The sequence below is a fragment of the Lontra canadensis genome, unplaced genomic scaffold, assembly GCF_010015895.1.
Source record: "Lontra canadensis isolate GAN:19392208 unplaced genomic scaffold, GSC_riverotter_1.0 scaffold1, whole genome shotgun sequence".
NCBI classification, from domain to species: Eukaryota; Metazoa; Chordata; class Mammalia; order Carnivora; family Mustelidae; genus Lontra; species Lontra canadensis.
Window position 1 is genome coordinate 85,519,629 of NW_022630995.1, and position 26,078 is coordinate 85,545,706.

A 26,078-nucleotide genomic window follows, 5' to 3' on the forward strand; every position below is an offset into this window, starting at 1 on the left:
CAGGGATGTCCACTATCACCACTGCTGTTCAACATAGTACCAGAAGTCCTAGTCTCAGCAATCAGACAACAAAAACAAATAAAAGGCATCCGAATCAGCAAAGAAGTCAAACTCTCACTCTTCGCACATGACATGATACTCAGTGTGGAAAACCCAAAAAACTCTACTTAAAAATTGCTAGAACTCATACAGGAATTCAGTAAGGTGGTAGGATATAAAATTGATGCACACAAATCAGCTGCATTTCTATACACTAACAATGAAATAGAAGAAAGACAAATCAAGGAATTGATCCCATTTGCAACTGCACCAAAAACCACAAGATACCTAGGAATACACCTCACCAAAGAGGCAAAGGATCTGTACTCAGGAAACTATAGAACACTTATGAAAGAAATTGAGGGAGACACAAAGAAATGGAAAAACCCATTCCAGGCTCATGGATTGGAAGAACAAATATTGTTAAAATGTCTAGGCTACCTAGTGCAATGTATTCATTAAAATGCAATCCCTTTCAAAATGCCATCAACTTTTTCACGGAGCTGGAAAAAAATAATCCTTAAATTTGTGTGAAACCAGCAATAACCCCAGATAATCAAAGGAATGTTGAAAAAGAAAACCAAAGCTGGTGACATCACAATTCCAGACTTCAAGCTCTATTACAAAGCTGCAAACATCAAGACAGTGTGGTACTGGCATAAAAACAGACACATACATCAATGGAACAGAATAGAGAGCCCAGAAATGGACCCTCAACTCTATGGTCAACTAATCTTTGACAAAGCAAGAAAGAATGTCCAATGGAAAAAAGACAGTCTCTTCAACAAATGGTGTTGGGAAAACTGGACAGCTACATGCAGAAGAATAAAACTGGACCATTCCCTTACACCATACACAAAAATGGACTCAAAATGGATGGAAGACTCAAAATGTGATGCAGGAATCCATCAAAATCCTTGAGAACAGATGTAGCAACCTCTGTGACCTCAACCCTAGCAACTTCCTGCTAGACAGGTCTCCAAATACAAGGAAAACAAAGGCAAAAATGAACTATTGGTATTTCATCAAGATAAAAAGCTTTTGCACAGCAAAGGGAACAGTCAACAAAACCAAAAGGCAACCTACAGAATGGGAGAAGATTTTTGTAAATGACATATCAGATAAAAGGCTGGTATCCAAAATCTATAAAGAACATATCAAACACAATAAACAAACTGAATAATCCAATCGAGAAATGGACAGAAGACATGAACAAGACATTTCTTCAAAGAAGACATCCAAATGGCCGACAGACACACGAAAAAATGCTCAACATCACTCGGCATCGGGGAAATACAAATCAAAATCACAATGACATACCACCTCACACCAGTCAGAATTAAGTCAGATAACAACAGATGTTGGTGAGGATGCAGAGAGGGGAACCCTCCTACACTGTGGGTGGGAATACGAGCTGGTACAGCCACTCTGGAAAATAATATGGAGGTTCCTCAAAAAGTTGAAAATAGAGTCACCTAAGACCCAGTAATTGCACTACTGGGTATTTACCCCAATGATACAAGTATAGTGATCCAAAGGGGCACTTGCACCCCAATGTTTATAGCAGCAATGTCCACAATAGCCAAACTATGGAAAGAATCCAGAGGTCCATCGACATACAAATCGATAAAGAAGACACACACACACACACACACACACACACACACAATGGAATACTACTCAGTCAACAAAAAATTAAATCTTGCCATTTGCAACGATGTGGATCGAACTGGAGGATATTATGCTAAGTGAAATAAGTCGATCAGAGAAAGACAGTTATCATATGCTCTCACTCATATGTGGAATTTAAAAAGCAAAATAGAGGATCATGGGGAAGAGAGAAGAAAATAAAACAAGACAAAATCAGAGAGGGAAACAAACCATAGGAGACTGTTAATCACAGGAAACAAACTGAGGGTTGCTGGAGGGGAGATGGGTAGAAGGATGGGGTAACTGGGTGATGGACATTAAGGAGGGCATGTGATGTGATGAGCACTGGGTATTATATAAGACTGATGAATCACTGACCTTTACCTTTAAAACTAAGAATATACTGTATGTTAATTACTTGAATTTAATTAAAAAAATTTTAAAATAAATAACAAAAAAATAAAGATGGAACATATATGAAGTTCCAAACTTTCTTTACAAACTGTAAAGTTTTATGGCAAACTTTCTAAGTTTTCATCACTGATGATTTATGAATCTCTTCTAGAATTTTTTTGTGACTTCACTTACTTGAAAGATTCAGAATTAAAAACACATATTGTTTAAAGAGGAGCAATGCAAAGTCTTATTAAGACACTAGAAAATAACAGATTGCTAGGGAGAGGAGAAGGGTATTGTTGATACAAATCGGCCCTTTGTTTACTGAGACAGTAAACTCAGGATTCCGTAAGAGGTGACCGTTATTTTGTTCTTCATGGATGGATGAATCAGTAAATGACCCATTGCATATAACTGCTAAGTGAACTTGTGTTCTAATCACAAAAATATTAATAATGTAGTCCTAGCTAGAATCAAAAAAAGACCAAGGTGGGGCATGAAAACATTAGGCCAAAAGAATCTGTATTTTAGGGCAGTATTTTTATGTAACCTGGATGCCATTTAGTAATGGTTCCTCAGTTTTTAAATCTGCCTTCCCTCTGTTTTCTTCATAGAGTCAAGCAAGAAATAATCTTGGTCTATAAATGTTATACTTTGATTTTTTCTAATTTGTATAGAATTACTAAAGAATGATTGTGTATTGCGGTCCTGTACCTACTGGGATATATTCCAAATAGATATATGTCCAAGAGACAGGTCAGCAAATTATCATTTAAAAATCCTGGGAGTCCTAGGTGGCTCAGTCAGCTGCCCTTGATCTCAGCTCAGGTTTCCAATCTCAGGGTTGTGATTTCAACCCCTGCACTGAGCTCCACAGTGGGCATGGAACCTATTTAAAAAACAAACAAACAAACAAAACAAAAACCCCACAAAAAACACATAATTAAAAATAAAAATCCTCAGATACCTTTTGAAGATTTAAAAAATTTTATTTATTTATTTGAAAGAGAGAGAGAGAAAGCACACCTGGGGGAAGCAGCAGGTAAAGGCAGAAGGAAAAGCAGGATCCCTGCTGAGAAAGGGGTCCCATGCGGGACTGGATCCCAAGACCCTGACTGGAGCTGAAGGTAGCCACTTAACCAGAAGTCCATTGAAGAAGATTTTAAAAACAGAAAATACTGTAAGTTAAAAAACCTAGTTGCTTTAAATTTCTGTCTTACTATTTTATAATGTGGGCATATTTGTGTTTTCTACAGACAGTTTCCTCTAACATTAGTTCTAATACTGTTTTAAACAATAATAGCTAGTGGTACAAACTAAGAGTCACAAATATATGCGAAGATAGGCTCTGAGAAATTATTTCTTTCAGTATAAGAAATAGAAATACAAAGAAATTAAGACCTGTCGGAGGTCATAAAGTGACTCAGCAGCAGAACCTAGAGATGAGACTCCATTACATCATTCCCAATATGTGATGTGACAAGGTTTTTCAATCAGAGAAAACTTTAAAAATGTAAAAACTGCTTTCTCTAATGTACTTCTTCATTTAAAATGTCCATCCCCTCATCTGTCACATCCTTGTACAGTTCTCCTGTGTTTTAAAACTCGGCTGTATAGTACTGCCATTGTGTAGTGTGTCATCTCCATATAAAATACCGCATGTGCCCAAGTTGAAACTGCTCCTGTTGAGTAGGGAGTCCCAGTTTCTGAGGGGAATGTTTTTCTATTCATGCAGGCAGAAAATCTGATTCAAATACAGTAGCATAATGTTCAAAGAAAAGAGAATGGCTTTCTTCATGGTTAACAGTTCTTTGAGGGAATAATTCTCCCTTGCCATTAAAAGTTATAAATCACCATAATTATAAAATGAGGACAAAAATAAACCACTGAGCAAATATGGTGATTTTTATCTGTAAACAGTTACAAGGCATAAATCAATTCCAAATAGATCTCTTTTTCTAGAAATAATACATTTAATACCTTACTAAATATATTTTGAAAGTAAAAATTGGTAATTCATTGAAATTAAAAATTTCTGCTCTATGAAAGACACTAGAGTGAAAAAATAAGCCACAGACTGGGAGAAGATTTTTAGGAAACACAAATGTAATAAAGAAGTGGCATCTAAAATATACAAAGGAACTCCTAAGTTCAAATAAGAAAACAAATGACCCAATTAAAAAAATGGGCAAAAGATGTGAATAGATAGCTTACCAAAGAAGATACACAGATAGCAAATAAGCATATGAAGATATGCTAAACATATATCATTAGGGAATTGCAAATTAACAATGAGATACCACTACATGCATATTAGAATGGATCTGATCTAAGACACTGACATCAACAAATGCTGTTGAGGATATGCAGCAATAAGAACTATCATTCACTGTTGATGGAAATGCAAAATGGCACAGCCATATTGGAAGACATTTGTCAGCTTCTTATAAAAGTAAACATATTCTTACCAAATGATCCAGCAATCACACTCCTAAGTATTTACCCCAAAGAGTTAAAATCCTAAGTCCATAAAAAAAACTTCCACATAATGGTTATAGCAGCTTTAATCACCCAAACTTGTTAAGCAACCAAGATGTTCTTCAGTAGGTGAATGGATAAACAAACTATGGTACATGCAGACAATGAAATATTGTTCGATAGTAAAAAAAAATGAGCTATCAAGTCACAAAATGATATGGAGGAAATGTAAATGCATATTACTATGTGAAAGAAGATTCCAACAATATAACATTCTGGAAAAGGTTATAAACAATGGAGACATTAAAAGATCAAGGGCTTAGGATGAGGGAGGTAGGGATGAATAGGTAAAGCACACAAGATTTTTAGGGCAGTGAAATTATTCTACATGATACAGTAATGGTGGATACAAATGTCATTACACATTTGTCAAATTCATAGAAAATACACCATCAAGAGTGAACCCTAATATTAAACCATGGACTTCAGTTAATAATAATTTATCAATACTGGCTCAATAATTTTTAACAAACATATCACAATAATGCAAGATATTAATGATGGGGGAAACTGGAGGAAACAAGAGGGTAAATGGGAACTCTGTATCTTCCACTTATTTTTCTGTAAGCCAAAAATTGCTCAAAACTAAATCTGTTGAGGTGCCTGGGTGGCTCAGTTGGTTAAGTGGCTGCCTTCGGCTCAGGTCACAATCTCAGGGTCCTGGGATGGAGCCCTGCATGTGGCTCCCTGCTCAGTGGAGAGTCTGCTTCTCCCTCTTCCACTGCGTCTGCCTCCCTGCTCATGTTTGCTCTTTCTCTCAAAATAAATAAAGAAAATCTTAAAAAAAAAAACACCTAAAATCTATTAATAAGAAATATATACATTATTAAAAATGACATTTAAGAGATAATTCTAGCTACCAAAAGCGTATCTTATACTAAGGTAGGAGAAACACCTCTACATTTTCCAGTGAGATAAATGTTTGGAGATGAAATTCCCATTCATTACTTATCAGTCATAAAAATGCATCACTGAAAAAGAAAAAAAAAATCACCCTTTGATTATAGAAAATATTACTTTCCAAATTTTATATATAAATAGTAGAGAAATATGTTAAGTATGTATATCCTAGTTTTAGGGGTCATGCTGAAAGTTGGTGATGAAATGTTTCTCTTTGGAAGTTCCTAAGTTGATGAATTCTATACCAAATACATTTCTAAAAATTTTATCTAAAAATGTCTAAGAAAGAAAGCTTCTTACAAAGGGCAAAAATTAGTTATTGATTTTACTCTCTATCTCAGTTTTTTTTTGGGGGGGGGTGTCTGTGTAGAAAACTCAATTTTCTGTATTTTTAACTATAAAGTTCCTCTTACATTGGGGTCTTCAAACCAAAATTCCTTCCTCCCTTGTTTCCTTCTTTCTTCCCTCCCTTCCACCCTCCCTCCCTCCCTTCCTTCTCTCCCTCTTTCTTTCCTTTGTAAAAGTAATCTCTACCCTCAGTGTGGGGCTTGAACATGACCCTGAGATTAAGAGTGGCATGCTCCACTAACTAAACCAGCCAGGTGCCCCAAACCAAAACTCTTTTAGGAACAAATTCTTGTTATCAAACAAAATCTTACAGATTAGAATTGAGCTCCCCCAACTGAAGTCCAGGTGAGGGGCTCTAGGATCTAGCCCTAAGACAATGCGAAAGAACCTAACACTTTCAGAGATAAAATTTTAAACTATCCTCTAAAATATAAGGATTTCCCAATTATAAAATCACTTACAGGATTTTCTACTACCATTAACTACCTTTTAGCTTCCACCCCAAAGTTCCCGATGCTAATAAGGCTCAGTAAAATATGATAGCAGTGTTTAAGATGAGGTTAGACTAATACCTGAGTCAATAAAACATATTAAGCAATTTGATTATAACCACATGAAAATGTAATTGCATAGAATAGAAAAGACTGGAAGCCCTTTCAACAAATTGTAAATACTTTTATTTATGTTCACTGGATGTTTTTTAATGTAAAAATTGTTGTTGTAGAATAAATCTTTTTTATAAGGAAATTTGAGCCCTTCAAGTATCTTGAAAGTTAGTAGATGAGGGAAGGTAAAGGAGTTAAGAGCAAGAAAGCTCACTTGTTTTTAAACAATCTGAACACTGACTAGTTATAAATTTATTTGGGAGAGTAAAGTTTTTTAAAATGCAGATGCTTGGGGCGCCTGGGTGTCTCACTGGGTTAAGCCTCTGTTTTCAGCTCAGGTCATGGTCGCAGGGTCCTGGTATCAAGTCCCACATCGGGTGCTCTGCTCGGCGGGAAGCCTGCTTCCCCCTTCCCCTCTGTCTGCCTCTCTGCCTACTTGTGATCTCTCTGTCAAACAAACAAACAAATAAATAATAAAATAAAATAAAATAAAATAAAATACAGATGCTCCCTGAAGTAATAATGGTTATTTGGCTTTATAGTGATTTGATTCAATCAGATTGTTTTCTGAGACGACTGATCAGGACTGTAAAAAAAAAAAAAAAAGCGCTCAGAAAAGTAGGTGTAGAGGATACTGTGGGTGGGGCAGCAAACTTGAAAGATAAACAGTGAAAAGTGAAGACAATTTTTGTCTAATCTAACCTTGCATAGGACTTGCTCTGTGCCTAAAGAAGATAACAAAATCCCCTTTTTTCCTGTTGGTTGGCTTTACTAGTGCGTGTTCTCCTGCTTCCAGGAGCTAAAACTTGTGTTTACTCTTTTGGGATTACTTATACTAGGGATGTAATACATTTCAAGGGACTTGCATGGGAAACTATCCATCACAGAACCACTTGGGGTAGGATCCAAGACATACCCACATCAACCCAGAAACCAAATTCTATACTAAGCTAGATCATGTTAAAGGTGAACTTCAATGTGTTTTAATTTTTACATAATTTATAATGTATAACATCAACTCTTGTCCTTGAGTTATTTTATGTCCCTAAAATTCAATTACTGATTTCTAGTTTTATATACAAGTACAAAATGAATTAAAATATTAACGTAAATTGCTTTATATAATAAATGTACTAAAATTTTATAGATAAGTACTTTTGGGGGAAAAAAGCCTAATTTAAAGGCAATGAAGGCATAATATACCCATGAAAATATCCTATAGGGTTCAAAATTAAGGTGAACTAGACATGGCAAGAATTTTTTGATGTGTAGATGCACAATATTAATTTCATAAACAAATGAGAGGTGAAATCATAGCTTAAGTGTCTTTTATTAAACTATAAGGAAGCCATAAACAAACGACCAAAGCAGCTTTTGTGAACCTGTGCATGTGTGCATAATTCATGCCAATTATGATCAACTCGGTTGTATAACAAGAAAGTTATTTTTCAATTGACAACTTTTGGCCATATCTCCCCACTAATCTCCAGTTCTGACACAAGCCATGGCACACAACAACAAAATAAGAAATGCTGGGGACTACTATTTTTATATCTGAGAGTATTTGTGTGACCTTTTATTTTTTTAAGGATTTTGGCAAGAAGTTAGTGTTAGGCAAACTAAATACAATCCTTGGTTTTAAATATAAAACCACTCCTTCAGGATTCTTTTGAAGTGAATAAAAAATATGCCAAAGGGCTACTTTTGCTACCACTGAAAGAATGTCTTGTCCTAATGCCAAGATCAGTTTAAGGATTTTTTTTTAATTCTAAAGAAAAAGAGAACATAATTAATGATTTGAAACTTCCACAGTGGTAAATGTGGCATGTGCATTTCGCCTAGTGTCTTGAATAAGGAAACCTTCCTACAAATACAAAAGCAAAATCCACTTTCCAGATTTTAATAGCAAAAAGAGTTAAATATTGTCAAAGAACACAAGCAATAATATTTGGAGGTTGAAAACATAAAAAACAAAAAAAGAGAGTTCTGAATATCTTAATAATTCTTTCTACTTTACTTTCTAGCTTAAGGAATGGTTAGATTTTGTTTTTAAATTTCCAAAACATAGTGAAGGTTATATTTAAGAACTTAATGACTGCACTACAACTCTGAACAACCATTTGATAGAGTTTTAGTAACATTTTAATAGAATGATGCCTTTGAGAACTCAGAATTACTGTCATTTGGGGATGAAGAATGAGAATATCCCATTGTCACCATCACACATCATATGACACATAGTACTTTATGTCATTAGTGTTAGATTTCTGAGCCTTACCTAGATACCTGGGTTTAACCCTAACCTAAATGAAAGGGCACAGTAATTAGGTATGCTTATTTCCTAAGTGATTATTCTAGGGGTGCTTGGGTGGCACAGTTAAACACCCGACTCTTGGTTTTGGCTGGGGTCATGATCTCATAGTCATGGGATCAAGCCTTGCATCAGGCTCTGTGCTCAGTCTGGAGTCTGCCTTGGATTCTCTCTCTCCCTCTGCCCCTCCTGCTCATGCTCTCTCCCTCTCTCTCTAAATAAATCTTTAAAAAAACCCCAAACCCCTCAACTTTCTAAAGTTGCTAGGTTCACTTCTCTTAATCAACAAAATTTATGTTAAAACAAATTAGAATTAAGTTGTATACTAGTCACTAGTATTACCTTGACGAATAGGCTGATATAGGAAAATTAAGTTAATAGTATGTAAGGAAACATTAGCTTTACACACTTGAAAGTAAAAAATAGTATATACATGTTTAACAGGAAAAAAATAAAAATAGGGGTTACAAATGTTTATAAAGTAGCTGAAATAAATACTGCATGTAACTATGAAATGCAGTTTAAATTTAAAGAATACACTGTTAAGACTAAAAAACATGATTCATACATGAAATACTCATTGTGAGTATTCATAAAACCCAGGCAATGAAATATGAAAAATTCAATTCTGTGGATTTTTTCATATTAAAGATCAATTAGATTGAATTTGCCCATTATAAAAAATATAACAGGGTTGCCTGGGTGGCTCAGTGGGTTAAGCCCCTGCCTTCGGCTCAGGTCATGATCTCAGGGTCCTGGAATTGAGCCCCGCATTGGGCTCTCTGCTCAGCAGGGAGCCTGCTTCCCACACTCTCTCTGCCTGACACTCTGCCTACTTGTGATCGCTCTCTCTCTGTCAAATAAATAAATAAAATTTAAAAAAAAAATAACAAAAATGACTTATTGAGCATTTGCTATTTTCTTCAAGGGTAAGTCCCTTATATGAATGATTTCATCTAATCTGGACAACAGATCCACGAAGTAGAGACTTTTTGTATCCTTATTTACATATAAGGAAGGGTAAGAAATGGGCATATTAGATAGGCATTTGGATCTGGATCTTTCTCATTCCATAACCCATTTGCTTAACTATAATAGAGATTTGCACAGTAAAAAAAATTTTTTATACTTTTTTTTTTTTTGTTAAAGAGAGGGAAAGAGTGAGAGAGGAGGGGAAAAGGGAGAGACAGTTATAAGCAGCTCCATGCCCAGTTTAAGGAGCCCGATGCAGGGCTCAATTCCACAATCTTGAGATCATGACCTGAGCTGAAATCAAGAGTTGGATGCTTAACCAACTGTGCCACCCAGGCATCTTGGTAAAAAATATTTTTGAAGGAATAAACAGTTTTTACATATATTTATATATATACTGATCAATTAGAATTATTAGAAATTAGCCTTCTATCACCTCAAATAACCAAACAAAAATATCCAAGTCTACTAGAATCTATATATAAAGAATTAATAGCATGCTTTACACATCATTTTAAAATTGTGTTCCTCTCACGTTAGTAGAACCTCTAAATTTTATCACTCTTTTGAAGATGAAGAAATACAGATTAAATGTGCAAAAATTCTGAGGAACCAGCATGTGTCAACAGAGACTGAGAATCTGGAAGAGGAGAAACAAGGCAGAATGTAAAATGCTTAATCAGCTTTACTACTGGCTTGAGTAATTCTTCAAAGATATATATTTAGCCTGGAACCCAGGTTTGGGGTTCTAGATTATTAGGTCTTGACTAACTTGTTGCCTTGAAACACTGCTTCCTTATAAAGGGTTTCAGTATTTGGCTATAAAATGCTCTATTAAGTTTGTTGCTAGCCAGCCTCTCATTCAACATCCATTTCCTCTCTGACTAATGTTTCTTATAAACTGATGGCAGCTTTAAACATCTGGCAAGGAGTCAGTAATACAGGTATCACAGAACAAGGCGTTCTGGAAATTTATTTGCTTTGGTGTAAACATCCTATCTGAAATAGCCTTCAGGTAAGTTGAATTAAGGTTCTTGTACTGCCAGTTTGAGTAGATGCTGAAGTTTGGAAATACAGAAGATGTTTATATCTCCACACGTTGGAAGTTTTAAAAACTACATTAAAATGAACATTGTAACCTTGTAACTTCCCTGACAAAGAGTTTAGGGAAAAAGTGGACTGGTGGCTTATTTCCATTTTACAACACTTTTTACTATAATGCCTCCAGAATCACAGATACTGAACTTGACTAACTGTTCTTTAGGAAGCTGAAAAGCAGAGAAATCAAACTTCTCAGGGAAAAAAAAAATTTTTACTGGGAGTCTCTGAGCAGGTAAAACTTTCATTTCCATTCAGTGGAAAATTGTGAAAGTTTGCTAAGCAGAATTTTATTAAAATCTGAATTCATGCGCAGTCTGTCTTTTCATGTTCCTATTCCTCTGGTGCTATGATTTGGATTTCTAGGCCACAGTAGTAGCACGTATATAGAGACTGCCTAAGAGCCTAAGATCCCAGGTTTCTAGAAGCACTGTAAAGGAAACAAAACCATGTTATATATCCCTGGAAGTCCAATGCCTAAGAGATTCCTTATAAAATTAATTTAATGTATGATAGGTATATAACACATAGATTTTTAACACTAGGAAGGATCACAGAGACCATATTACCACCTCCCCTGTTAAAATATGAAAACTGAGTTCTAGAGATGATAACCGATTTGATCCAACTAATACTGTAATACATGGCCAAGATAGGATGAAAGTTTAAGTCTTGGCTTTTACCAAACTCCTTCACTTAGTATGAAGATTGTAAAATTGTGGGGACAGGGGAAGGAAAGGGGTGGTGGGGCTGGCTTAAAAGTTACAGCCTAAATATCTGCTTTTGGTATATGCTGATTTTTGCTCTGAGAATTCCATCATGATTCATTTGCAACAAGGTAGCTATATACTAGCAACTGAAAAGAGTTGTGGAGATAAGGTGTTGGCTGTAAGAGCTTATGTTCAATCTTATATGGGATAAGATGGCTCAGAGGGCATAAAGCACCTGACTTTCATCATTTTGGCCATTCATACCAGGTGCTGCACCTCATGGCTGGTTTAATACTGCACGAAAGACACCATTTTGTTGTTGTTTTGAAGAAAGGTAGACTGCTGCAATGCAGTGCCTCATTTGTATGTGTCTCGAGTCTTGAAGCTTAACTACCCTACGTTCTCCTACAAATGTTACCCGAGAGCTTGTCTGGAGGTTCTAGCAGTGGAGCACAGCTACTTGCATACACTTGACCAAAGAAAGGTCCTCTTCAACTGAGCAAGCAGCTTTGGGAGGGACGCACTAACTTCAAGTAGTGAAGGAGGAAGAAGACACCTGCCTAGCCAGCTAGATCAGCTGAATCAACCTTAATGATCAGTGGGGTGACAGATGTCACAGTCAGATTGCCCTCACATCCAAAAAGATATTACACAAAAGATATCTTTAATACTTTAATACTTCCATCTTCCCCCATAATTCATAATAAATAATGAGTTTCCATAATTTATCCCATTCACATAACATGTTTGTCCAGGGTTCATGCAGCAAATCTTAAAGTAACAGAAAGAAGTTTATCTACTTGGGATATAAAATCTAAATTTCTTTATTCAATGCATACATATCAACTTTATATGAGCTACTCTGCAAGGCACTCTGAAGGATATTTAAAAGTAGATAAGCTAAAAATGAGAGTCTTTTAGAGATGTGAAGTTTGTGTCCATACATGAATGCCCAGCTGAGGGGGAAGAATACGGACTGAAATGGGGAGTTTATAAAGCTCATGCTCTGCTTGACAAAGCTTTCCCTCAGGCAGGTAGCTCTCATTAAGTGGGGCAAAGGAGCACCTTTTCTAATTCACGTAATAGCAGTGGGTAGGCTAATGGTGGCTTTTGACACAAAACACCACCAATCTTTGATAACAGAAGTTTGATCACAACATTTTTTATTAACTTTTTCAATGGCTCTCCAATGCTTAAAGGAGAAGAGAAAGTTTAGATGATATTCAAGGTCCTTCATATCTGTCTTACTTTTCTTGTTTTATCACCTACTACTTCTATATGCAGACTCTTTCTTCTAGTCATATTTCACCATTTAACCAAATCTAGGACACACCATGCTCTTTTATGTATCTCTGCCTTTCCATCAGCCCGAATGCTCTATCCCCAGCCCCACTCGCCTTAGGGAACTCCTACTCACCCACTGACACTCAGATCAACTACCCCCTCGCTCAGATTCAGCTAGTATGAGTCACACCCTCTCCTTTCTCCCATAGTATTCTGTACACCATTAGATCATGCCATATGAACACGTTATATGGAACTTAGTCATTTGTATGTTTTCCTTCAAAATTGCAGGTCTTATTCTCAATATTTGGAAAATACAGTATACAAATAAAGAAAAACATAGTTCCTAACTTCAAGTACTTATATTTATTTGGGAAGTTGACAACAGGGTAACTAAAGTCACATATAAGATAAATATACATAAAAATGTAAAGATGTTTCATATCTGCTGCTTAAGTTTGCTAAGTCACTGTCCATAAGAGCAGGCAAACCTTTACTAAACTTTCAGGTATGTCAAAGAGAATAATGAAACACTTTCAAAGACTCCTCAGTTGACTCCAAGGCATGAAAAGATCATGAAAAGTCTTTCAGGAGGAGTTGAAAGATTTGGTTTCTGGTCCTGGGTCTGTCACTTATTTGCTGTAGGACTTCAGACAAATTGTTTTTGCTTGGCTCTGGTTCTCTTGATATAGCACTGTTCCCATAGGGTTAAGATACTCAAATAGATAATGCATACAAAAACACATTTAAAACTAGAAAATGCCACTTTAGGTGAATGTTAAAACTGACATTTTTTGTTGGTAGAATGACAGATTCAACACATAAATCTATGATTCATCCAACATTAACATCCACTGACTGTGAGATAAGGGTTGCTTTGCTGGACTCCAAGAACGAGAAAAACCTGGTTTCTGCTGCAGAGAATCTTACAGTTTGTTTGGGAGATCAAAATAACTACAAGGAAAAAAAATACAAAGAGCTAAACAAGTAAAACAGAAATTAGTGTAAAACCGTTCAAAAAGAAGTCACTTCTGGTGTGGTGGTCATGTTTTAATGACAAAAACAGGATTTCACTAGGTTGTGTAAGAAAAGAGGATTTTGAAATTCTGGGGTATAGAATTTTAGGGAAAATGCACAAAAAAGAGTAGAGTGGTAACATGGATCTCAAATAAGAACAGTAGACCAGTTGGCTCCAGCAGTATGTATTCACAGGGCACTTTCTGATTAGGCAGAGCAAGTAGGTGGCAGACAGTGTTGCTAAGTACTGTGGCAATCTGCTTCACTTTGGGGATGGAACAAGGCTGCCAGGGTGCTCTCTGACACTAACCAGAGGGTCTGAAACCAGCTAGCAGCTGTTCTCTAGTATTATCTCAGATGGGTTGTTAGATAGAGTCAATCTATGCCAAATTCAAATATACTGGTTCTGATTTTTAGTTTGGGGAAAATTGCCTCAAGAGATTTCATGTAGGAAGAGTACAGACATCTGAAATGGCTATGATTTTTTTCCTGTTTTCATTGTGTTGGAGAAAAGAGAGAGAATGTCAGAAGGAATATTAATCAGTAAGATAGAAAATTAATTTAAGGTTCTCTCTTTATTAGCTATAATAGCATTAAGCATGGTGACTAGAACCTTGTTGAATTAATGAGGCACACTGGAACGTAATTTTTTAACGTCAAGCCGGCATTAAGACCTTGAGCTATTAGACCCAGAAAAACAGAGACCACAAAACAAATCCAGGGCAAGAAACATGATTTTAGTAAAAAAAGAATAAATTAAAATGAAGTTAAAGCTTTTCAAAAACTTAGTGTGGAATGTACTTAATAAATTGCTTTAAGAGAACTTTCTCGCAATAGGTTCATTAGATTACCCTAAAAATCACCATATAAAGCAGATGTAATAGTCTTTAGAAAAGAACAAGAAGCAACTCATTTGTAATTTAGCTTTCAGATACATTATCTGGTTACTGAGGCAATGGAAAATATTACCATCTTATAGCAACATCATCTAATATTTCCGTGGTAAATATAAATACTGAACAGATAAGAGGGAGAAAGAATAAAGGGACCTAACACTTATGAAGCACTCTTTATGTGTCATGCATTGTTTCTTCGTACTTTTGTATTTGCTACCTGTTTTAACCCTCAAAATGATTTCAGTCACTGAGATAACTTAAAAATGAGAAAATGGAGGTTCAACGTTCAATAACTTGCTGAAAGCACCCTGAAAGAAAAAGACTACAACTCTTTTAAAAGTCTATTCAAATGCAACACTAAAATTTTGCTTTGTTTTCCTTTTATTGCTTGTCTTGGAAGTTGAATTCTCAAATCTTGATGTATGAAATAAATGCTCTGATTGCCTATATTATTTATAAAATATATAACAGGTAACTGGCTCTTAGACATATTATCAATTTCACTTAATGAGATAAGCACTAACAGGAGGATAACACCCAAATGCAAGTAAACATTCAACTTCAAGTTTACAGACACTATGTATGAGCCTATGTCAGCAAATTCCTATAGAGAGAGGAAATTATTTATCTTACTCGTCACCTCTGTTCCTAAGCACATGGCACATGGGTAATGGGCCGGGTTATGCCTTTCATGTGCACATATTTGTGACTGTTGATTTCCTGTTGGTGGGTAAGATAAAAATTTTCCTAAAGTATCTAAGATAACTGGATAAAAGACAAATGAAAAAACGAAGTGGAATCTGCTACAAATAACTTAAAAAACAAAAATCAAAGCAAAAGAAAACAATGGGTATAACCAAAAAAGACTTATTATTTCCTCCTGAACTGAATTCCCATCTGCTTTTAAATGGCAACATGTTTTTCTATTAACTGGGAGCTACAGCCAAGAAGCCAAAGACAAAGAGGTTCTGGCCACCAGGGAGCGGTGGGCGCAGTGATGGCTGAAGGATGCTACCTGCTGCAGCCTCTCCATGGAGGCTGCTCCCTAGTGACCTGACTCCCCTTGCAGTTGGCAAGAAACTTCCCCTTGGGACTCTCCTGAGAATTAAAGAAATGCTTCAGTTCTCTGTATACCCTCTCCAAGGAAGGAAAATGGGGTAACTCACAGGGGTCTAAGAGGCCATTTAAAACACTGGGTCATGTAAGCTTTTAATAAACCATGTTCACTGGGCAAAATAAAAATAGGTTGAAAGAAAACATTTTTAAAAAGTAACTCCTCTAGTTCAGTCATTAAAAGTACCCATATCATTTCTAATCACTCTCTAGAGCTTTTTGTCGTTATTTTTTTAAGTAAGCTCTACACGCAACGTGGGGCTTGAATTCCCGACCCCAAAGTCAAGAGTCACATGATCTACCTCTGAACCAGCAAGGCACCCCTCTCTATAGCTTTTTAATTAAAATTAAACATTAAAAAAATACATCAGTTAGGTTTCTAAAAGACAGACACTGGTGTCAACAATTTCCTCATCTCTGGCTCACATTCTTGTTCATGTAGCTAAGATTGTACAGTTTAAATTAATATATAATATATACTATATATTATAGATAATTCATATATATATATATTACTTATATAATAATGATGATACAACACTCCTGTGAAGACAACTAATTTATCAGTACTTTCATTTTACACCAAAAGTGGCCACTGAGATACTCTCTAAATTCGAAAAAGCAGCTATGGCCATAGCAAGGTGTGTTGCTACGAAGTTAGAGGGCTCACCTTATGATAATGACAAAGGGAAGTCTATTTTTCCTAAATATAATTTTAAAATTGTTTTTCTTTATCAGTTGGTTAAATGCTTGTTAAATATATACAATGTAATAGGTTCTGTGCTGAAGGATCTGCATTAGACTGAGGACGAAATAAAATTAGTTACATCAGCCGTAAAGCACTGGCTCTGCCGGAGTCAGGTGACTAGGTTCCAGCTTGAATTTATCTTGCTGCTAACAACAACAACAATAAATCAAAACTAATTTTGGCTTTCAACACTGATGCACCATTTTTATTCTGAAGGAAAGTGGTGGGGGGAAAGATGGAATCTTATATTATTTGAAGCTAAATGTTGTCGGTCTTAAATTTCCTATTTATTAATTTTAAGACTTTTAGAACTACTAAGAAATAGCTCTGAATAAAATTTCTATGAAGTTATAATAATATATGGGCTATAATTAGGACCAGGGTGGGATATACTTCCCCCACCCAATCATTATAGGACCTAAAAATGTAGTTCAAGGAGGGACAGAATTTTCTGCTACTTTTTCCTTGTGACTATTTTTAGAAGATCTGATATAAAAATTAATCAGAAATGAATGTGCTTATATTACAGATTGAGTAAGACATGTACTACATAAGAACTAGCAAGCTGGTACAGTAATTCCTGGCACCAAATGAGTTTTTTCCTTTCAGCCAGACAGAACCTCATAGGCTTTGATTTTTGTTTTGCACTTCTATGCTACTACCGTGAATTACTTCGAAGTGAGAAAGGCACATTTATACCTTGCTAACTGCTCTTCCACTTCATTCAGCTCAAGTGAAAGATTTATGGTTTCTTCTCTTTGCTGCTTCCTGTAAACTGACATATATACATGATGCCAGCCCTTGGTCTCACAACAAAAACTGAATTCTAGAAATGTTGGAGCAATCAGTTAACAGCAACTATATGTTCATTTTAACTTAATGGACAGTCATGTCAAGAAGATGCTCATAAGGATTATTTTTTCAGATAGGACTTAAAAATGTATGTACTTCAACTGCTTCTCAAGATACTTTCTACATGACTTTTTTTTTTTTCTCTCCCAGTGAAAATGAAAAATCTTCAGGTGGGGAAATCAAATATACATAGTTCATAGTTGAGACGAAACAATGAAGAGATTTAGATCTATTTTAGTTGTTGTTATTAACTATGACTGAATGATAGACATGGTTCAATTCTACATGTAAATTTACCTACAATTCTGAGTACACTATTGATCTGTTAGGTATTAATCTCTTTTTGGTTTTTAGAGAGGACAGATTATGAACAATAGCAAGCAGACAGAATGTGGAGTCTGTATGCTGGATAATTCAGAAGAAAAATGATTTCTTACTTGAAAATATATTAATTTCCCCATACAAATCCATATTGGTGGTATTCAGAAGATATTTCTGTGTTGAGGACTACAGTCTGTCCTTTCTTGAGAAATGCATGTAGAAAAGAAGCACAATTATTTTAATGGATTTTTATTTTGTAAAGAAAAATGGCCAAAGCAAAAAGCTGCTAAGGAGAGGAAGAAATGTTTACCTGCCATACTTAAAAACTTTCATATTTTCACAGAGGTCTTGCTGTTCTTATTGACAGTATATTTTCCCAGCTAAGGGTAGATTATAGGCTGCCCCTTTTACAGTTTTATTATTTATTTATTTTAAAATTTTATTGCTTTGAAAGAGCGAGAGCATGCATATGCGAGAGACAGAGAGAGAGAGCGAGCAAGCACGAATGGGGGGAGTGTCAGAGGGAGAACCACACTCCCCACAGAGCAGGGAGCCCAATGTGGGACTCCATCCCAGGACCCTGGGATCATGACCTGAGCCGAAGGCAGATGCTTAACCAACTGAGCCACCCAGACACCCTCTTTTACAGTTTTTATGAATTTTTAATATATAAGTAGATTGACATAATTTTCCAAAATGATAAAAGATGGTAATAATATAATCTCTCTGCCAAGTCTTGTACTTCTGAGCACTTGCATGACATCCTCATTTCATTTTTATGACCTCTATTAGAAAACAGTATGTAAAGTTGTGTTTCATTTCCTTTTGACAGGTCAAGAAATCGAAGTTCAGAGAAGCATAGAAGGTTGGAAGCTGGTATATCAAGAAACCCCAAAGAAGAAACTTCTACTTCTGGTCCAATGTTCTCCCCACTATATCATGTTAATTCTCTGAAGACTACATTTTGAGAAGTGACAGAAGCAAGGTAAAAACAACTGAGATGCAATAGAGGCCAGTAAAATGCAATTTAATTTAGTGACTACCTGTTATATAGTGCATTTCCTGTTTGAAGATTTCTTAACATACAGTTATTTAAAACAGTTGGTATCAAGCAGTCTTTTTGCTAATGACCCCAACCCACTGCTTTCCTGTCACCAAGGTATTTTGAGCAGAACTATCTTACCTCTGCTCCTGAATATGTATCTGTTTGGAGGATGAGTTCATCCAGATCCACATCATTACTGATTGGCATAGAGCGAAACTGGAGGTTAAATATTTCCCTTCTTGTTGCTGCATCTGGTAAAGGCACATAGATGATTCTATCAATTCTTCCAGGTCGCATCAAAGCCTATAAAGAAGATGATAGATACCATGCAGATCACCCAAACTCAGAACTGACATTCCACATGAAAGGTACCAAAGAAAGGGGATGTCTGGAATCTCATGAATAACCTACTATTACCCATAATTAGTACATAAAACAAGTACTAGTGATTCTATCATCTATTTCAAAGATCTAAACAAATAAACAATATTCAAAGTACTTTTGAGAATAGCAAAGCAATAATTCTGAGAGGCTTTCTGCTTCTCAGCAACTGTCAGGTCAATAAAAGATGGGTATTTTCTCTTAGGGAAATGTGTAATATGACTTATATTCATTATATCAAAAGACTTTTTTTTGGAACTTCCTGCAATAACTCTTAAAATATGGGCTAGGCTGTTTTAGAGAGCCCTCAAAAGAGCATAGCTCTGATCAAAGAATACTTCTAGAGCTGAAAGTAGTCAAATGAACTTCCCTCATATTTTACTAGAGGCTAATGCCTAAATTATCTTAGAGCTAATGAAATTCATCTACTCATAAAACTTTATTGAGCATGCACTATATACCAGACATTGTTCTTGGTACTAGAAAACAGTTAATATATGTGTAAGATAGATATGTGTAAGCGTAAGATAGATATGTATAAAAGTGATTGTGGTGATGGTTACATATGACTATGGATATCCTAAAAGCCACTGAGTTGTGTATTTTAAGTGGGTTAAATTTTTTAATGTAAATTCTATCTCAGTAAAGTTATTAAAACAGATACGGGTCTAAAATGTATATATGTATTAAGGGACTGGGGCAACTTTTAGTTGGGGTGGTGAGAGAAATTCTCTCTGAGGTAACTTATGCAGATGTCCAAAGGAGTCAGCCTCAGAAAGATCTGGGGGAAGAGCATTCAAGGTATCAAGTACAAAGAGCAAGAATGACTAATATGTTCCAGGGAAAGAAAAAAAAAAAATCTGCGGTAGAGTGAATAAAGGGAAAAGAAGTAGGAATGAGGTCCAAAAGATAGTCATAGGTGGATCATGAGGCCGTAAAAGACATGGTGAAGAGTGTGGATTGTATTTTAGTTGTAAAGAGACATCATTGAGAGGTTTTAAGTAGAAGGTGAATTGGTAAGATTTACATTAAAAGATCACTCATGGGATGATATCAAAGGTCTAATTTGTGTAACTACAGTCCCAGAAGAAAAGGTAAGAGAAGATGGGGTAGAAAAAATATTTAAAGAAGAATAAGCCAGAATTTCTCCAAATTGGTAAACAAATTTACACAGTCAAGAAGCTCAGTGAATTTAAAATAAAATAAATATAAGGAAAACCACATCCAGGGGCACCTGGGTGGCTGAGTGGGTTGGGCCTCTGCCTTCAGCTCCAGTCATGATCTCAGGTCCTGGGATCGAGCCCTGCATCGGGCTCTCTGCTCGACAGAGAGCCTGCTCCCCTGCCCTCCCCCCCACTGCCTGCCTCTCTGCCTACTTGTGATCTCTGTCAAATAAGTAAGTAAAATCTTAAAAAAAAAAGAAAGAAAAGAAAAGAAAACCACACCCAGACATGTCATAGCAAACTGTTGAAAACCAAAGACAAAATCTTGAAAGCTGCCAAACTGAATACAGAGAACAACAATTTGAATCACCAATGATTCTCAATCAAAACAATAAAGGGCAGAAACCAGCAGAACAACATCTTTAACGTGCTGAAAGAATAAAAATGTCATTCCAGAATTCTAATACCAGTGAAAATATTCTTTAATGGTGAAGAAAAAATGAAGTCATTTTCAGATAAAAGAAACCAAGAAAATTTGTTTCGAGCAGAATGGCACTACAGAAAATGCTAAATGACGTTCTTCAGGTTTAAGGGAAATGACATAAGATGGAAAATTGGAAAACTGAATCTTCAGGAAGAAATGAAGAGTACTGGAAATGAAACACTACAAAACTGTACATGCTTTCCACCTCCAAAAAATTACTCTTGCTACTGACATAATAAAAAAATGGCATTTCTTGAGGATATAAGAGACACTTACTTATAACTAGTGAAATACAGCATATTTCTATATGTGCACTTTTAAATGAAATACCCAGAAAAAAGGTTTGATAGACATAAATACTGAAAATAAGAAAGACAGGAACTATAACATGAACATCTTCTAATTAAAAAACCAAAAAACCAAAAAACCAAAATCCTGAAAATGCAGCTGAGACCACACATAAAACACTATAGAAAATACAAACATCAAAACTCATACGGTTGCATAGCGGAAATCAAGTCTTAGAGAATCAGCTCGTGCGCGCGCGCGCGCACACACACACACACACACATATCATGATATCCTGTGAGTAATAAACTGTGAGTAATAAATTGTCCTCTGTCTCTGACCCAAGAATCTCATGTCATTAGCCAAGTCCCCATGAAATTGTGACAGGCTAACTTCTTAGCTTTCAAATAGAGTAAAGTCTCAGAATCTTTATAGTTCTTGATATGTATGTTCCTAATAATGGAGCCTCAAAATAACATAAAGCAAAAATTGCAGGATTAAAGAGATAAAAAGATAATTCCATAATCACAATAGGAGATTTTAACTCTTAGCAATTACAGAACAACTAGAAAGCAAATCAGTAAAGATAGGAAGGACTGAGGATTTGAACAAGACTATCAATCACTGTGACTGAATTGATAGTTATTTATGGACCACTATACCCAACAATTGCAGAATACATATTTTTTTCAAGTATACTTGGTATAATCACTAAAACAGCTCATATGATGAGCCATTAAACAAAACTCAACAAATTCAAAAGGACTGAAATCATACAAAGTAGTGCTTTGACTATAAGAGAATAAATTAGAAATGAGTAAACAATAAGACACAGAGGAAAACCTCAAGCACCTGAAAATTAAGCAACACCCATCTAAATAAACCACAGGTCAAAGAAGAAATCATGAGGAAATTAGAAAGTGTTTTAAGTTGAATGATAATGCAAATCTAACATATCAAGATTTGTAGAATATACTTAAAAGCAGTACTAGAGACAAATTTATAACTTTTTTAAAGAAGATTTTATTTATTGGACAGAGATCACAAGCAGGCAGAGAGGCAGGCAGAGAGAGAGGAGGAATCAGGCTCCCTGCCGAGCAGAGAGCCCGATGGAGGGCTAGATCCCAGGACCCTGGGATCATGACCTGAGCTGAAGGCAGAGGCTTTAACCCACTGAGCCACCCAGGTGCCCCAAATTTATAACTTTAAATAGTAGGAATGAAGTCCAAAATTAATGACCTAAGGTTCAAGAGTAAGTACAAGGAAGGAAATAATAAAGATGAAGCAGAAATCAATTAAATAGTTAACAAACAATAGAGAAAATTGAAAGTCAAGGGTAGTTTTCTGGGAAGACTTTTTTTTAAAGATTTAATTATTTATTTTAGAGAGAGAGAGAGAGAGAGTATATACGTGGGGAGAGGCAGAGAGAATCTCCAAGCAGATTCCACACTCAGCACAGAGCCCAACATTGGGCTTGTTCTCAGGACCCATGCGATCATGACCTGAACCAAAATCTGGAAAGATTTAAAAAAAACTGATTAAATTCTAACTAGATTGAACAAGGCTAAGAGTGAAGAAATCACCAACATCAGAAATGGAAGAGAAGTTATCACTACAGATCCTACAGATAGCAACAAGAATAGTAAGAGAACACTGTGAACAACTTTATGACAATAAATTCAACAACTTTGATAAAAAATAAGTTTCTTTAAAAATCCAGTTACCAAAATGGACACAAAATGAAAAAACAAAATAAAAATGACCCTATATTTATATTTTTAAATGGAAATGAATTAATAAAAAATTTAATTTATTATGAGTTTTACACCAAAAAACTCTAGGCCTAAATGGTTTCAGTTCTGAATTCTACCAAAGAAGAAATAACAGTAAGATTGTACAACCATTTCAGAATAAAGAAAAGGGAACACTTTCAAGGTACAAGTCTTTATGCAAAGGCAAAAGGCAAAAGACCAAAGACAAAACCTGGCAGGGGGAAAGGAAATATAGAACTTGGAAGAAGAAAAGGTAAAACTATCCTCATTTGCAGATGCCATGATTGTTTATGTAGAAATACTAAGGAACCTACAAAACTACCAGCAAGATTACAGAATACAAGTTTATTATAAAAATTGTATTTTATATATTGAACAGTAAATAGAAAATGAAGTTTTAAAAATCCACATGAGAATATATAAAAAGAATAAAATGTAAAAGAAATAAAATTAATAAACACTTTACTGGAAACTAGAACATTATTGAGAAAAATTAAAGACCTACATAAAGAGAGATATACCATGTTCATGAAGTAGAAGACTCAATATTAAGATATTCATTCTTTTCAAATTTATCTATAGACTCAGTGCAATTCCAATAAAAATTTCATAAGAGCTTTTGAAAAAAACCTGACAAACATTATACAATTTATATGGAAATACAAATGAGAATAGTGAAAGCAAGTCAAAACAAAAAAGTTGAAGGACTTACACTACCTGATTTCAAAACTTGTAATGCTAAAAAAATCAAGACAATGTGATAAGGTCCAGAGGATATAAATATAGATCAACAGAATAGAGAAGGGAGTCCATAATGGTTTTTGTTTTTACAGCATCCAACTAGGAAAGGAAAGCATTACAAAAATAATGCTGTAACAACTAGACACTATTATTTATTTATAAAAAAGATTTATTATTTAATTGATTTATTTTTAAAGATTTTATTTATTTGTCTGAGAAAGAGAGAACACACAAGCAGGGGGAGCAGCAAAATCACAGGTAGGCACAGAGGCAGGCAGAGAGAGAGGGGGAAGTAGGCTCCTTGCTGAGCAGAGAGCCCAATATGGGGCTCGATCCCAGGACCCTGAGATCATGACTTGAGCTGAAGGCAGAGGCTTAATCCACTGAGCCACCCAGGCACCCCGAGGTTTACATATGTTTACATTAATTGTATACCTTAAATGATGCAGTTTATTATGGCATGTAAATGATAAATAAAGTTGATTTAAAAAGCAGTAACTTGTATTTGTTAGAGTCTCGGTATTTCTCAATCAATCAGTAAATTCAAGGGCATTGGAGATGTTCTCAGATGATCTCTATCTGGAAAGATTACCTCCTTCAACTAAGCAGTTTGAAAAAAGTCACACAGAAATGGTCAATTAAAAAAAAAAGTGGTCAATAAGAGAAGGAATACTTACTTAATAACAGATCAATTTTTATGATTTGGCCATGAGAATAGATTGGCAGATATCACAAGCATTTCAATCCTATAATCAACTCATTCTCTCTCTTTTAAAAATTTACTTTATCGTGCTTATGTTTAGAGTTCTAAATAGACTGTTAAAGTTCATGGGATCAATTCCATTATATCTCATACAAGTGCTTCATAAAACATTCCAGTAAATGTTAACAGATGTAATAGAGAAAAGGCTTTTCTTGTTAAATAACATTTGGGAAACAATGGGTAGAAGCAAAATTAAGCAGCTTGGCTTCCATATGCAAAAATTTTTGGAACCCACACTAATAAAAATTTCCAAGAGAAGTCTACAGTAGTATATACAAATATTATCCCAAATTTTAATCAAACATCTCAAAAGTTAATATTCCATTTTCACTTTGGAAAATGCTGGTGTGTACTTTCTGCATATGTCTCAATATCTACATACAATATGGTGAGTGTCTACCAGATAACTATTAATTCTTAAGTTATATATAAATTGGCAAGCAAAAAGTCAATTAACAAAGACACAGTAAAGGTAACTTCCTTTGTTTAAAAACGACTGTTTTGGGGTGCCTGGGTGGCTCAGTGGGTGAAGCCTCTGTCTTAGGCTCAGGTCATGATCTCAGGGTCCTGGGATCAAGCCCCCCATCGGGCTCTCCACTCAGTGGGGAGCCTGCTTCCCCACCTCTCTCTGCCCACTTGTGATCTCTGGCTGTCAAATAAATAAATAAAATCTTTAGAAAAAAAAAATATTGTTTTAATTATTTAATTATCTGCACCCAACATTAGTACATTAGGTAAAAATGATTCATGATCAGCTTCCTTGAAATGTACTTAATTAAGTTTTCAACCTGCATTTCAATTATGGGGAATCACTTCTCCCCTACCTACAACACATATAGGATTCAGTAAACTAGAATGATTCCAGTAAATATATGTTTTCAAATTATTAAAAGTATTAGTTAAGGCAAATAACATTAATGTTTATATAGCCCTTAAGAATCTATAAACCACTTTTCACATACTGTATTTTACTTAATATTTCTCCAAATCCTGTGAAGTAGTTATTGTCATATACCTATTAAGAAACAGAGAATGAAGCCCAAGAACATACAATAAAAGGCAGAAGTAGGCTGAATGTTGAATCAGTCCTCTTTTTACTTTACTATCCTATCAGTATAATAATACACAGTATAGATGGACAAATGAAAAAAATTCTTGTTCTGAAATATGATATACATAGCAAAAGAAACTTAAATAATTCTTGCATCAAAAAAAATTATTATGTACCTACTTTGGGCCAGGCCCTGTTTTAGGTGCTGGGGAAATAGCTGTAAATGGTTTGGTTATTTTTTAAAGTTGAAGTTATCCTTTTCACCCTTATGGGAAAACTCATATTCTAGGCTATTTTAAAACTTCCTTTCCAATAGATCAACAACACAGCAAAAGATATAGAGCACATATGTCACCTAAGTTATTGGAACAACACTCAGCATGCATCTAGGTGCACCCTCCTTTCCCCCCCTCCACAGACACATTGTAACTGTCCCTGGGCAGTGCAGGTTGAGTACACTTCAATGATTATAACATCTGGGCCAACAGCCAGCTGGTCTTTTTCTGGTCTGATCTTGTCAGTGAAAGTTAGCTTAAAAAATAGTAGGAAAGAGCTTTCCTTCCTTTAAAACCCTGAATGAGTTAACACCCTT

At 35.4% G+C, this 26,078-nt stretch overlaps 1 protein-coding gene across 2 annotated transcripts in view; it reads right to left on the reverse strand.

Annotated features, from left to right (window-relative positions):
- Window positions 1-26,078, reverse strand: part of SPATA5 (spermatogenesis associated 5) — a 325,613-nt gene that overhangs the window by 47,004 nt on the left and 252,531 nt on the right. The window contains exon 15 of one of the 2 annotated variants that reach the window (XM_032858124.1): window positions 18,982-19,146. The exons of the other annotated variant lie outside the window; for it this stretch is intronic. Coding sequence (XP_032714015.1) covers window positions 18,982-19,146 — 165 coding nt within the window. The remainder of the gene's footprint in view (window positions 1-18,981; window positions 19,147-26,078) is intronic. 2 annotated transcript variants of the gene reach the window in all.